General features: G+C 45.8%; 1 protein-coding gene across 2 annotated transcripts; it reads right to left on the reverse strand.

Moving 5' to 3' along the window:
* Positions 1-7,343: 7,343 nt before the first annotated feature.
* On the reverse strand, positions 7,344-9,579 carry LOC123059076 (transcription factor BHLH6). Of its 2 annotated transcripts, none has more exons than XM_044481718.1 (4): positions 9,250-9,579; positions 8,879-9,163; positions 8,495-8,665; positions 7,344-7,725 (listed from the first exon to the last, which is right to left on the reverse strand). In XM_044481718.1, the coding sequence occupies exons 1-4, from the start codon at positions 9,577-9,579 to the stop codon at positions 7,633-7,635; spliced, it is 879 nt and encodes a 292-aa protein (XP_044337653.1). In that variant the 3' UTR covers positions 7,344-7,632. The 2 variants fall into 2 exon arrangements, with proteins under 2 accessions (XP_044337653.1, XP_044337654.1); XM_044481719.1 differs by having other exon boundaries at positions 7,344-7,719; positions 9,250-9,570.
* Positions 9,580-13,495: the final 3,916 nt, after the last annotated feature.

Here is a 13,495-nt window from a genome sequence, read left to right on the forward strand (position 1 = left end):
GACCTCCTGAACTGGCATCAGATGACATACTAGCCTTCCTGCACTGAAATCACCACATCACTTTGTTGACATATAGCTGAAGGTCAGACTTTTTTAAGCAATAAAGCACAAAGAGGCAGCCCCATAAATAAAAAATTTACAGGGAAAACAGGAAATCCGTGTGGTAGAGTAGAGAGATTATCTCTCTGGGACAATCATCACAAGGAATCAATGTTGCGGTGCTCTTTGAAAAAACATTGTATACAACTTGGAAGCATCACATGCCAGATCCTGAATGACGATGGTGGTGTCGATCTCGAACAGATAGCCGGCCAATCAAGCCAACATCATCAGCGAACAGAGAGAAGCCATGCCTAATAACATGATGCGATGAAAGGCCGTAGCAGATCTCTCTCCTCCCCAAGTCAGAAAGGCTTTCCTAGAAGGTCCAAGACAATCACAAATAACAGAAGGTAGAGGGGATCACTTTGACCTTAAAGAGGGCAGCAAACCATTCCAATGCCAGGTGTGCTCCGTAGGGCTACCATTGATGAGAACTTGAGAACATGAAGAGGGCAGCAACATGCAAATCCAACAACACCATTTGATATCCAAACCATGGCACGAGAACTTGTAGGGCACTTGAATCCATCTTGCAACCATAACCGAGTGTCTAGTACTAGTACAATGGCTGATGTGTGGACAAGACATGACCACCTTTTCCACTTTCACATGTTCTTTTAAAGCCTTTAACTGTGTGATTCCACAAGTCTCTCTCCTCCGCAAGTGAGAAATGTTTTCCTAAAACATTCATGACAATCACGAATAACAGAGGGGAGAGAGTATCGCCTTGACCTTGACATAAATCTTTCCAGTGCCAGATGTGCTTCAGTGACTGATCTGCACACTTTGTTGATTTTGGCGGTGCAGGTCACTTTGGTGAGGGAGTGCGAGTGACGGTGTCCTGGACTAGGGGGTACTCACCACGTCGTCTCCTGATCTATTAGATTGGGCCGAGGCCCCCCAGGGCCGTATACTCATGGGCCAGTTCGGACAGCTGCCGCATACAAGGAAGATTCCACAAAGACTTGGCGATCAAGACAAGGACTTCTCCCCACCGGCGTATTCGGCTAGGACTCTTGTTAACCTAGGCCTCTGGTGCATTATATAAACCAGGGCCAGGCTAGTCGATAGAATATACAACATACAGAACAACAATCATACCATAGGCTAGCTTCTAAGCTTTAGCCTCTCTGATCTTGTGGTAGATCTACTCTTGTGCTACCCATATCATCAATATTAATCAAGCAGGACGTAGGGTTTTACCTCCATCAAGAGGGCCCGAACCTGGGTAAAACATCGTGTCCCCTGCCTCCTGTTACCATCCGCCTTAGACGCACAGTTCGGGACCCCTACCCGAGATCCGCCGGTTTTGACACCGACATTGGTTCTTTCATTGAGAGTTCCGCTGTGTGATCGACAAAAGGATCGATGGCTCGCCTGCAGATCAACTGCGACTTCGGCGTCTTCGTCAACAGTTCGACTGGTCACCTTGGTTCAACCAAGAATTGCGCCCCGTGTTCGGATCACCATGTTCGGACGAGGGCCTTTATCAAACATCAACTCCGATCTCTATCAAGATCACGGAGGAATTATCTATCGAGCTCGGGGGCTCAATGTCAAGATTGCCCTCAAGCGACCGTGCTGTTTTTTTTGGACAGTGAACTCGTATCTACCGCCACCACCTCCTCGAGTATCGCTTTGACGATCGCTTTGGTGGAATTGTGCGGAATTGGGTCTATAACAATCCTGAAAATTTTCGTCGAGTTCCGATGGAGGAATCTCTGGCAATCCACGATATACCGGAGCCCTGTCAAATCTGGATGGGAATTTGGATGAGTTTAGGGCGTGGTGTCCAGCTTCTAGCTCGGACGTCCTTTGGAAGATCCAACCGTTGATCGGCTGCGGAATTCCTATATCTACCACCTCTCAAAATTTCAGCTCGATCCGACCGTCCAAACTCCAGGAACCTTCCGATTAGTGCATCACTTTTCGGATCTATTTTCTGCGCGAAAACGAATCCGACCCGAGTTATCTTTTTTATGAACGGGATTTCGGACATCCCTTTTGAAGGAAGTTTTGTATGGGGTATTGTGTTTTGTTCCTGAACACACCCCACTAACTTTAAGATCTTTTGAACATGATCTTCAACATCATGTTGGTGTCAAACCAGTTCGGCAATATTACTCCACGACTGCCGACCTGCGCTAGACACGTCGTCACTTTAGCCGAGCTCAACTTCTTCGGATCATCATCTCGGCAAGCCGAACAAGAGTCTGGCATCGTGAAGGATAAATCATCATCAACATCGCCGCCCCACGGATTACACGGAGCGGGCATACCGGCATCGCCGCACGGTCGCTTCATCAAGCCGGCATCGACCACGTCACGACTTGCATCGACAGGGCCGCACTATTGCTTCTTCAAGCTGGTGTCCATCACGCCGACCTACTTCGACTCATCGGCTGATGTCGAGGCTTTGACATCTCGGCTGGACCGGGGGCTTCGCCATCTCTTCATCAACCTACTCTGGATGCTTCGGCGTCACTAGCCGATCAGCTCCGTCACGTTAGCTGGACCGAGGGCATTGCCTCGGCGAGTCAACCTTTACCAGTATTGCCATGCCGTCGTTTTATCGCCCATCAGGCAATGGGTGTGCGGAGCGAGTCCCAATTTTTGACATCACCTTCCTTCGGATTGCTACAACAAATAAACCAGGTGCTATTAATCCCAGTATTTTTTGCTTGTTTGGGTTCATTTTTCCCAAGGAATTATTACTCTGGTTTGTCCATGATATGTACACAGGTCTATCAAATGGTGACCACATTAACGAGGTCGCGTGGTGGTTCAATCAGTTTCCGTACATAGTCTGGCGAACGCCGCATCCGGAGCTCGGACCGACATGTGAATTCAGGCTTTGCCACGCCTTTACTACATCACGCCGACGCCCTGCATCGACATTGACTTCGGCGCCAGGCCATATTTCTTCTATTCCTCACTTTGCATAAATTATTTATTATGCAACATTTTTTTAATTATCATTATTACTATTATCTCCGGTTTGCACTATTTTTTGTGCACAGGAAAATGATCCGGGGACTTTGGCGTCACTCTGCCGGTCTGCATTGACCGTACTATGTCACCACTTCGGCGTGTCGAGCTCTCCGCTCCGCCACCTCGGGACCGGCTTGGGGGATGGAACCTTGCCCCGCATCAAGCTCGGACCGCGTCATCAATACCGAACACATTAACCAGCTAAGTCGCTTTCATGCTCAAAGCTTTAATTTCTAACTTGTGTTCGGTTCGACCAAGAATTATACTTTTTTAGAAAAAAGTTGCTTGTAAAAAATTTCCTTGTCCAAACTTTGTTTGTGACGCATAAATTCAAATACCCCATTTACTTGGGGGCTTCCTTTATGAAGCTTTTCCTCTTGCATATGATTATACTTGTACGGCTTCGTTCCTTGTTCGTGTATTACGCCACAATATGCACTATATTGACTTAAGCGATTTGCAAGCTGGGTTGCCTCGCTCCTGTGTTTACCCCTACGTTCCCGATTGTTCGGCTAGGGAGTAAAGGGAGCACCTCTGCGATTGTCACGATCGGATCACCCGAGCCGGACCTCAGACTGGGTGAAGCCGAAAGCTAGCGCTCTTATTGTTTTCAATGATGGTCGGCACACAACGGAACTCATGAGTACAAAAAATCTATTGCACAAGTCTCATAATAACAATGAGCACCGAAGAAAGGTATCGGTGGGGGTATTATTTTCTTCGAAGATGCTTCTTACACTTTGCAGTAATATAGCATAAGTTTCCTGAGCGCGCTTTGTCTGTTACAGCCTTATGGCTTGATTGCCTGGTTATTGGAAACACCGTCGATATTCTCGACAGATGGAGTACATAACACTTTTCGGTCCTTGACCGAAGAGGGAGAAGCCGACGGTCGGTTAAGACACGTTTAAAGTTCGGTTGAACATAGATATGATATAAGTACTTCGGTACGTGGAATCATTCTTTTACTTAAGTCACTTGGGGGCTCTTAAGTTTATTTGAGCCGTTTTATAATAAGTGTTCTTCTTCTTAGTCGTTGCAAAGTTTTATTATTATTTTTTATCACTCCTTTTTTCGACGCGAGTGTGCGGTCACTAGCCGGGGAGCCTAATTTCTCTCTCAAAGCCGCTAGAGTTTAGTTTGCTAAACTAGCCTAATGAGAAGTACTCCGCCCTCGGATTGGCACCGAACACTTGATCTTGTTCGGACGTCATGTTTTTACTGACGTTTCTTGGTTTTCCAAGCTTTTTGGCACTTTTAAACTATTTGTACTTTTCCAGCATTGGTCTCGCAGTGCAACGCCGGACACCTTTAGGGATTCGGCAAAAACATTCTCAAATATTGCTATATATGCATCGGTTTCGAATTGTGTCTTCGGTCAATAGTTGGGTTGCCCGGCTCCTGCACTTGCTTCCTACGTTCCGTTTTGTTCAGCTAGGCGTGCAAAGGGAGAACCACTGCGATTATGCTTCCAGCTCACATGGTTAAGCACCTCAGTGGAGAAAGCCGAAAACTGACTGTCACAATAAGCGTAAACTGGTCAGCGATCCGATGACTATGTTAAATGACGGGCCGTTCATAACATTGGCCAAAGTGTTTACGGCTTGACCCCGACTGTCGCCAAACACTACCGGGGGCTATTAACTGGCCTCCCAAACTAAATCCTCAATATTTTGCTCTTACATTATAGCTGAGGTTTAATGATCATGCTTAGCATGACAACCCAAAGAAAGGAACCGATAGCGGGACTATTTTCTTTGGAAGACATTTCTTCTATTAAACAGTAATATAACTCTCTGTGTACCTTTGTTTATAAAACCGTATGGCCAGATTGCCTTGTTTGTTATAAATCTTTGCCCTCATAAAGGTTTTATAAAGTAGGACAAACACTCCTCGGCTACTGGCCGAGGAGGTGGAAGCCGATGGTCGGTTAACAAAGTTTTGTACAATGCGGATCTGAGCATTAATGACGTAAAGTACTTGGATACATAGAGTCATTACACATAATTTGTGATTTTACTATGGATATTCATCCTTAATTCGGCCACCCGTGCCCGCATTAAGGCTCGGGGGCTATTGGGCTTCGGGCTTATTATTTACAAATATTGAAGGGGCACATCAATCCCCTGATCTGGTGTTGCCACCCGACCAGTGTCTCGGGGGCTACTGCATTGCTTGTCCAATGCAGAAAATTTTATGTGCAATATAGTTTCCGAGGAGATTTTGATCCTCAGGTTGGTCGGCCGCACCCAACCTGAGTCTCGAGGACTGAGCACGCTGCTTTTAGTGTCCTGAAGTATTCTGCCGAGCTTGGACTTGATCCTCAGGCCGATTTTGCAAATCAACCTGAGTCTCGGCGGCTATTAGGATCAGCGGTCTTACGTCATCCTTCAGGTGCATCTCGGGTTTTAGATCGATACACACCTTGAGGGCTACTGGCTATATATCTCGGTAGAGAATAAATTGCACCAACAAAAAATATTCACAAAAATCGGCCCACATTCGGGGTGGTGCACCACCTCGGAAGCAGTCTGGCATAAAGCTCGGGCGCTAGTGGCTGGCTCCGTAGAGGGCATTTCTAGCGTTAAGCTCGGCTAAACTCCTTCAAACTTTTTTGAACCAAGATGATATGACACCTCGGATATAGTCCGGCGTTGCAGCTCGGATACATAGTCCGGCGTTGGAGCTCAGATACATTCCGGCATTAGAGCTGGGAAGCGGTCCGGCATTGGTGCTAGGCTGCAAAAGATACCTCGAATACAGTCCGGCGTTAGAGCTCGGACGCAAGAGGACACTGCCTCCCGGGAACAACTTCAAACCCGAGGTGTGGCATAAAAATAATAAGGCATTGATAAAGGCCGGAAACTTAAAGGGGCTCCTCGGATACCCGGCGTATAAACTCGTCGAATGCATTTCGGCGATCCTCAATATCAAAGATGAGAAGATTTGTTGAACCAGTTTTCAAGACCGACGACCGAAGATGAAGAACAGTTCGGAAGAATCGAGGAGCGTCCCTAACTTGAAGACCGGTTCATGGGGCTACTAACGGTGTCCTGGACTAGGGGGTACTCACCACGTCGTCTCCCGATCTATTAGATTCGGCCGAGGCCCCCCATGGCCATATACTCATGGGCCAGTTCGGACAGCTGCCGCATACAAGGAAGATTCCACAAAGACTTGGCGATCAAGACAAGGACTTCTCCCCACCGGCGTATTCGGCTAGGACTCTTGTTAACCTAGGCCTCTGGTGCATTATATAAACCAGGGCCAGGCTAGTCGATAGAATATACAACATACAGAACAACAATCATACCATAGGCTAGCTTCTAAGGTTTAGCATCTCTGATCTCGTGGTAGATCTACTCTTGTACTACCCATATCATCAATATTAATCAAGCAGGACGTAGGGTTTTACCTCCATCAAGAGGGCCCGAACCTGGGTAAAACATCGTGTCCCCTGCCTCCTGTTATCATCCGCCTTGGACGCACAGTTCGAGACCCCCTACCCGAGATCCGCCGGTTTTGACACTGACAGCGAGTCGAAGGGCCACCAGTTCCATGGGGCGTGCTTCAGCGACACCAACTGTCCGAACATCTGCATGGCCGAGGGCTTCACCGGCAGAAAGTGCGTGGTTCCGATCGATGGATGTGACGATTGTTGTGCATTTCAGTGAATGGATCACGGTCTATAAAATTGTATGGGTCATTGAGTTGGCAATAGGGAGAGGGGGGCAAATAAAATCTGGCCCATAGATGGAGGCGGTACCAGGAAATACGACAAGAACTAGGTAGAAAACAAGTCGCAGCTTGGCCCGGCATGAGGCGCGGAGCGGAAAAAAGAAGTGAAATTGGATTATTTGGGAAAACCGCATTGTGCAAAGTGTTCGCCGGAGGTTGCCACCCATCTTTGGTTGTGGCGCCTCCATTTTCCATTCATCCTTTCTTGCTTGTCACCGCGCATTTTTATTTGAAGTGTTTGAGATGCTACAACTATTATATTCAACTTTACATTAAGACATTAGTAGACTAATAATATTACGAAGAGAACCATTCCAAATATAATAGTACAACGTAACTTCATATATAGCCAATGTCGATAGTTTTAAATCCATATATATATTCACAAGCCTATAGCACTATCCATCAATATCTATAGCCAGGCACCTACATAAAAACTGACATAAAAATACAGAGAGGTGGTGAGAAAGCTGTATCCTATGAATAGACCAGCAAATGTGAAGAACCAATAGTCATATTCTTTTTGACCAAAAGTGCAATAGTTTAGATACAACGTATATAGTACATCATATTGGCATTTTGAGACACTCCTAGCACGAGCTATTTATTTTGTGTGATCCAATGGATATCACGTGTTATAGGAGGTTATTGCTTAGTATCTGACCACGAGACAAACACAATGGGGCTGCTAAATAATGTTTATTCTCTTTCCATTTTTGCCAGAACACTATAGTGTTCTGGTTATCCTGGAGTACATGTGATCATGTGTAACTAACTAAGATGAACATGCAACCATGCATATCATAACTTCCCTAGAGTACTTCCTGCGACATCAACATGGGCGATTGCAGTCTCGATCAATTCCTTCATCTCGCTCTTATGTATTTCCTGTCTCTGAGAAATAAGAATTATGTAATCACAAAACAATGCAACTATAACCAGCAGCACAATGACCGCCATGCATGCTCTTTTGACTTGACAATTGTTTTATTATATTTAAATTCTTCAAGACTCTATATCTATTACATTTCTCGACTTTACATTAGGATGTATTAGTTGACTAGTAATAATATTAAAGGCCAGTTCTTTTAACAGCTTAGAAAGTAAGCCATCCCCTCCCCAACTTTTTTAATAAGCCGCCTCTCTAATCCATTGGGGTTCCTAAACTAGTTATACGATAACTAATTCAAAAATCTCAACAAAGTTAGGGGATGACTTATTTCGTAAGCTGAGGAAAGGCAACATAATTTTTAAGCCGCCCAAAAAAACTGGCCATAGGAAGATAATAATATAAAGTCTAGAATACATAGTAACTTTATATGGCTAATTATGATTGGTTTTGAATTTCTGTTTCAGAAATATCTCAGTCGTAGCCATTATCACCGAACTTTAAATGATTTCGGTTTTGCCAAATTAAGGACCAGAATATCTACTTGAATGTGACAAAAATCAAACCAAGTATTTAAAAAAAATTAAATTGTGTGTGTTGTAATGGCTGGAATATTTTGACCAAAAGATAATCATTTTAGTATTCTACCAAAATGACTGAAATTTTGATGAAATTCTACTGGAACTAAAAAACCCTTCTTCATGAAAGTTTTTTTTCTTATGAAACTCTAGAACGTTTGATAACACAAGTTTTGAGGAAGGACACAATTACTACCTGTAGGAGCGCGGTGTGCGTCACCGTCCCGGACGCAACCGTGACGTTAGCCGAGATGACGGCGAGCCGGAGGCTCTGGAGCGCGCGGCACACCTTGCCCATGGCGTCCTTCCGGTGGCGGCACGCGACGCTCACCACCAGCAGCTTATCGCCAGCGCCCGTCACCCTCACCTGTCCATGTAACGAACCGAAAGTAAGTACTACAAGATCGAGCCAAGTGGTCGGTGTCCGCGTGCGGCGGGCGGGTAGAGCAGACGATGCCGCTCAAGATCGGAGGACCATGGCGTCAACATCAGGGCAGGGCCCCGTCTGCCGGTCGCTTGTCATCGTCGCAATTATTACTTGATGATTAAATAGATAAAGTACGTTGGTGGGTGCGTTTACCTCGACAGCCTCGACCGGCGGAGATGCGGCTGCCATGGCGGATGCGGGGGTGGGGGTCACCGCCGGCGATAATGAATGGGTCCTCGTTTTCTTCAGCGGCGGCATGGCGTGTCCGGCGCAGCCGTTCGGAAGGACGGGCTGTAGTGTAGCAGTAAGCAGCTGGCCATGGCCATGTACCTCCGCCACCGACTCAAGGATGGATATCTCGGCGAGCATCCAGCGCTCCTGCTCCTGCAGCTGCTGGATGTACTCGACGGCGTCCCTGAGGATGGACACCTTATCCATCTGCCAGGAAGAATGGTTAATGTTTGAACTGCCGCCTGCATGCCAAGTGAATTGAGTTGGTTGCTCGTTGGCACGTACGTGCGTACCTTGGTGATGTTTGGGACGACGCTCCGGAGGGCGTAGAGCTTGCCGTTGAGCGTCCGGCCGCGTAGCCTCCTCGTGACGACGACGTTGCTCTTGCTCGCCGACACCGCCGCCGACACCACTGGGGAGCTCGAGTATCCGGTGTCCGGGGGGCTCCAGTTCCAGTAGTCGTTGTAGCCGCCGGACACCCTGCTGCCGCTGCCGCCGCCGTGCATGCTGCGGTCCAGGTCAGTCGATTCAGCCTCAGTCCTCTTCATCCTCTGCCCGGTAAGTTCGTACCTAGGGCGCTCTTGTGCTTCCAAGCAAACCGAGTAGTCCAAGCTATCGACCATCCCTGAGCCGTATGCGTGTATCTGGATCCATCGTCTATCCCCTTATTCCCCAGTTTTGGATGATGTATATCTTTGATTTTGTCACTATCCACCGTCTATTCCCTTGTTGCCAGGCAAACCGAGTAGTATTTGTTTGTTTCTTTTTTCTTTTTCATGGATATATGATCCAAGCAGGGATGGGGTTGGGGGTCCAGGAATCATCCTCAGCAGATTTACATTGTGATTGTACTAGTGGAAACAAAATTGTAGTAGATCTCGATGGGTTGGCTTGGCATTGAAGTTGTGAATGTGGACACATGAGACTGTCAGGAAGGGATAGACATTTCTCAATCTTAAGATGTTGTGCCGACTTAGTATCTGAGATGTGCTTATAAAGATCGGACGTGTAATGCGTGCATTCATAAGATGAGTGTATTTATGTATGTGAGCATATATATAGACAAATAATAGGATGCAACACACATGTATTCACGGGCATCCAGTGCCGATATATAGAGATGTACATACAGGAAGATCATCACGTCCAGGACTAAACCCTAATGAGATAGACGGAGATTAGAGTACATGTGTATATACGAATACATAGGTCGCTCAACACCCATCCACAGTCGAAGCGTCGGCACTGACGCGCAGACTGGACCGAAACTCCTCGAAAACTGACGTTGGCAACCCCTTCGTCATGATATCCGCAAGCTGCTGAGAGGTAGGCACGTGAAGAAGTCAAAGGTGACCAAGAGCCACCTGCCCGCGAACAAAGTAGATATTCAACTCAATATGTTTGGTGTCGCGATGATGAACAAAGTTGGCGGAGAGGTAAACGGCAGAGACGTTGTTGCAATACATAACGGTGGCCTTGTCAACAGGAGAAGAGAGCTCGTAGAGAAGTTGCCGAAGCCAGCATCACTTAGCAAAGATGTTGGCCATGGAACGATATTCAGCCTCGGCACCAGACCGAGAGACTGTGGGCTGCCGCTTGGATGACCAGGATATAAGTGATGGTCCAAGGTAGACACGGTCTTCGGAGATGGAACGCCGTGTGTCGGGGCATCCAGCCCAGTCCGCATCAGAGTATGCCATGATGTCTAGCTGTCGAAGCGTGGAGCGAGAGGCCAAGATCCATAGTACCATGAATGTAACAGAGAACATGTTTCACCACGGTCCAGTGTGCATCACGAAGTGAATGCATATGAAGACCGTTGAGTCCAATTTATATGATGATTTTACTGAGTATTTTGTGCCTACATGGTATGCTTAGTGGAATTTTACTGCATCCGCGAATATCCTTTTGTTGCTAATCCCTCAGGTAATGCCTTTTGGATTATTTATCATATAATAGAAGAAATCCTCAGAAATAGTAGTGGAATCACGTATTTAAAGTGATAATCACCTACCATAAAAGAATCAAACAAAAAGGCCACGGAAGAAGTTGTCAACATGCCTCCAGTGCAAATGACGGCGTTCCATACGACCGCTCCTACCCGTATGGGCGGTCGTATGGTGTGTCATCGCCGCCGCCAGATCAACTATTTCCACCCCGTGGAAATGGGTCATGGATGAGACGCCCCAAGAGATCAAAAACTCATCCAGAAGGAAGAACCCAGCCTCCAGAGTTCATTGGAGGAGGGATTGGCAAGGAGAGGAAGGGGATCTTCCTCACCACGCACAAGGGAGATACAACATCACTGCCACTGTCATCATCATCATCATTCACGTCCTTATCATTTATAACATCAAGAACCCTAGTGGACCATCTTGTGTTTCATTTGAATCATTCATCCATGTATGGCATTACTTTTGTCATGATGAGTGTTGTCCCCATGTGTGAGTAGACCCCTAGTTCTCGAGGATATGGATGAACCTCGGTATGTGTAGGATCTAAAAAATTATTATAGATATGAGATTCTTTGTTGAATGCTTAGTTTAATAACTTTTTGAATATTGTGAAGGGCCCCACTCAGTGCTACTTCTTGAGCTTGCATTTTTTCCCTTAAAAAGGAAAGGGTGATGCATCAAAGTAGAAATAAGTATTTCCCTCTGTTAAGAACCAAGGTATCAATCCAGTAGGGGTACAAGCAAGTCCCCAATAGATGCACCTGCACAAACTAACAAACACTTGCACACAACGCGAAAAAGGAGTTGTCAATCCCTTCACGGTCACTTGCAAGAGTGAGATCTAATATAAATAGATATAAAAGATAAGTAAAAGGTAAAATAAAGTAAATATAAATAAATTGTGGAAAGATATTTTTGGGTTTTTAGTTTTATAGATCTGAAAATAATATGATGGAAAATAGACCCGGGGTCCATAGGGTTCACTAGAGGCTTCTCTCTTGAAGAAAGCATACAGTGGGTAAACAAATTATTGTTGAACAATTGATAGAAAAGCGCATAGTTATGACGATATCTAAGGAAATGATCATGAATATAGGCATCACATTCGTGAAAAGTAGACCGACTCCTGCCTGCATCTACTACTATTAGTCCACACATCGACCGCTATTCAGCATGCATCTAGTGTATTATGTTAACAAGAACAAAGTAACGCCTTCAGCAAGATGACATGATGTAGAGGGATAGATCCAATCAATATGGTAAAAACTCCATCTTTTTATCCTTAATGGCAACGATATAAATATGTGCCTCGCTACCCCTACTGTCACCGAGTGAGGACACCGCAAGGTTGAACCCATCACAAAGCACCTCTCCCATGGCAAGAAAAACCAATCTAGTTGGCCAAACCAAATCGATAGATCGGAGAGAAATACAAAACTATCTTAATCATGCATAAAAGAGTTTAGTAAAGACTTAAATAATATTCATAGATAATCTAATCATAAATCCACAATTCATCGGATCTCAACAAACGCACCGCAAAAGAAGATTACATCGGATAGATTTCTAAGAACATCAAGGAGAATATTGTATTGAAGATCAAAGAGAGAGAGAGAGAGAGAGAGAAGAAGCCATCTAGCTACTAGCTATCGACCGGTAGGTGTGTGGTAAACTACTCACACATCATCGGAAGGGCAACAAGGTTGGTGTAGAGGCCCTCCGTGACCGAATGCCCCTCCAGTGGAGTGCCGGAAAAGACCCCAAGATGGGATCTCACAAGAACAGAAGCTTGTGGCGACGGAAAAGTGTTTTTGGTGTTCCCTCTGATGTAGGGGAGATATTTGGGTATTTATAGAGCTAGAGTTAGGGTTAGGAGAGCCACGAGGGGGGCACAAGCCCCCTGGCTGCCCCCAGGGCGCGCCCCTAGGGCTTGTGGCCCCCGTGTGGGTCTTCTGGCCTCTTCCCGAAGCTTAGTGGGTGTCTTATTGTCCAAGAAGAATTGTCAAAAAGCTTCGTTCCGTTTGGGCTCCGTTTGGTATTGATTTTCTGTAAGAGTCAAAAACAAGGAAAAAAACAACAATTGACACTGGGCACTAGGTTAATATAGGTTAGTCCCAAAAATAATATAAAATAGCATATTAATGCATATAAAACATCCAATATGGGTAATATAATACCACAATAAAAAATTATAGATACGTTGGAGACGTATCACTCAGCATTCATGCCTTATGGCCATGAAGTATATCACTATCGTAGTAAAGGGCTAGGATATGGAGGTAATTCGAGGTGACGGTAAAAGCCTACCGCTCCTAATTTTTACAATTGACCAGGGAATCACGAGATCCCTTAGAGCTGCAACCCTCTGAGGGAGACTATGATAGTGGCATGTGTGGCACGAAGTCTACCTAGAGTAGAATGTGTACTGTACCCGCCTCTGCCTAGCATAATCATCAATAGTGGCTCAAGTATCCATCCCATACTATGCCTAAGCATATGTGCACTAGAAACATACCATTGGGGATTCCAGACTCCCTGAGAACACCCCACTCACCTATTTTTTCGCCAGTCACTCTAGTCATTG

The sequence above is a fragment of the Triticum aestivum genome, chromosome 3A (genome assembly GCF_018294505.1).
Source record: "Triticum aestivum cultivar Chinese Spring chromosome 3A, IWGSC CS RefSeq v2.1, whole genome shotgun sequence".
Lineage (NCBI taxonomy): Eukaryota > Viridiplantae > Streptophyta > Magnoliopsida > Poales > Poaceae > Triticum > Triticum aestivum.

Coding starts and splice junctions, on each gene's coding strand:
- LOC123059076 (XM_044481718.1), bottom strand. CDS start 9,579: ATGGTCGATAGCTTGGACTACTCGGTTTGCTTGGAAGCACAAGAGCGC. Junction 9,164..9,249: donor TCGTCCCAAACATCACCAAG/GTACGCACGTAC, acceptor TCTTCCTGGCAG/ATGGATAAGGTGTCCATCCT. Junction 7,726..8,494: donor CGCACACCGCGCTCCTACAG/GTAGTAATTGTG, acceptor CTTATTTCTCAG/AGACAGGAAATACATAAGAG.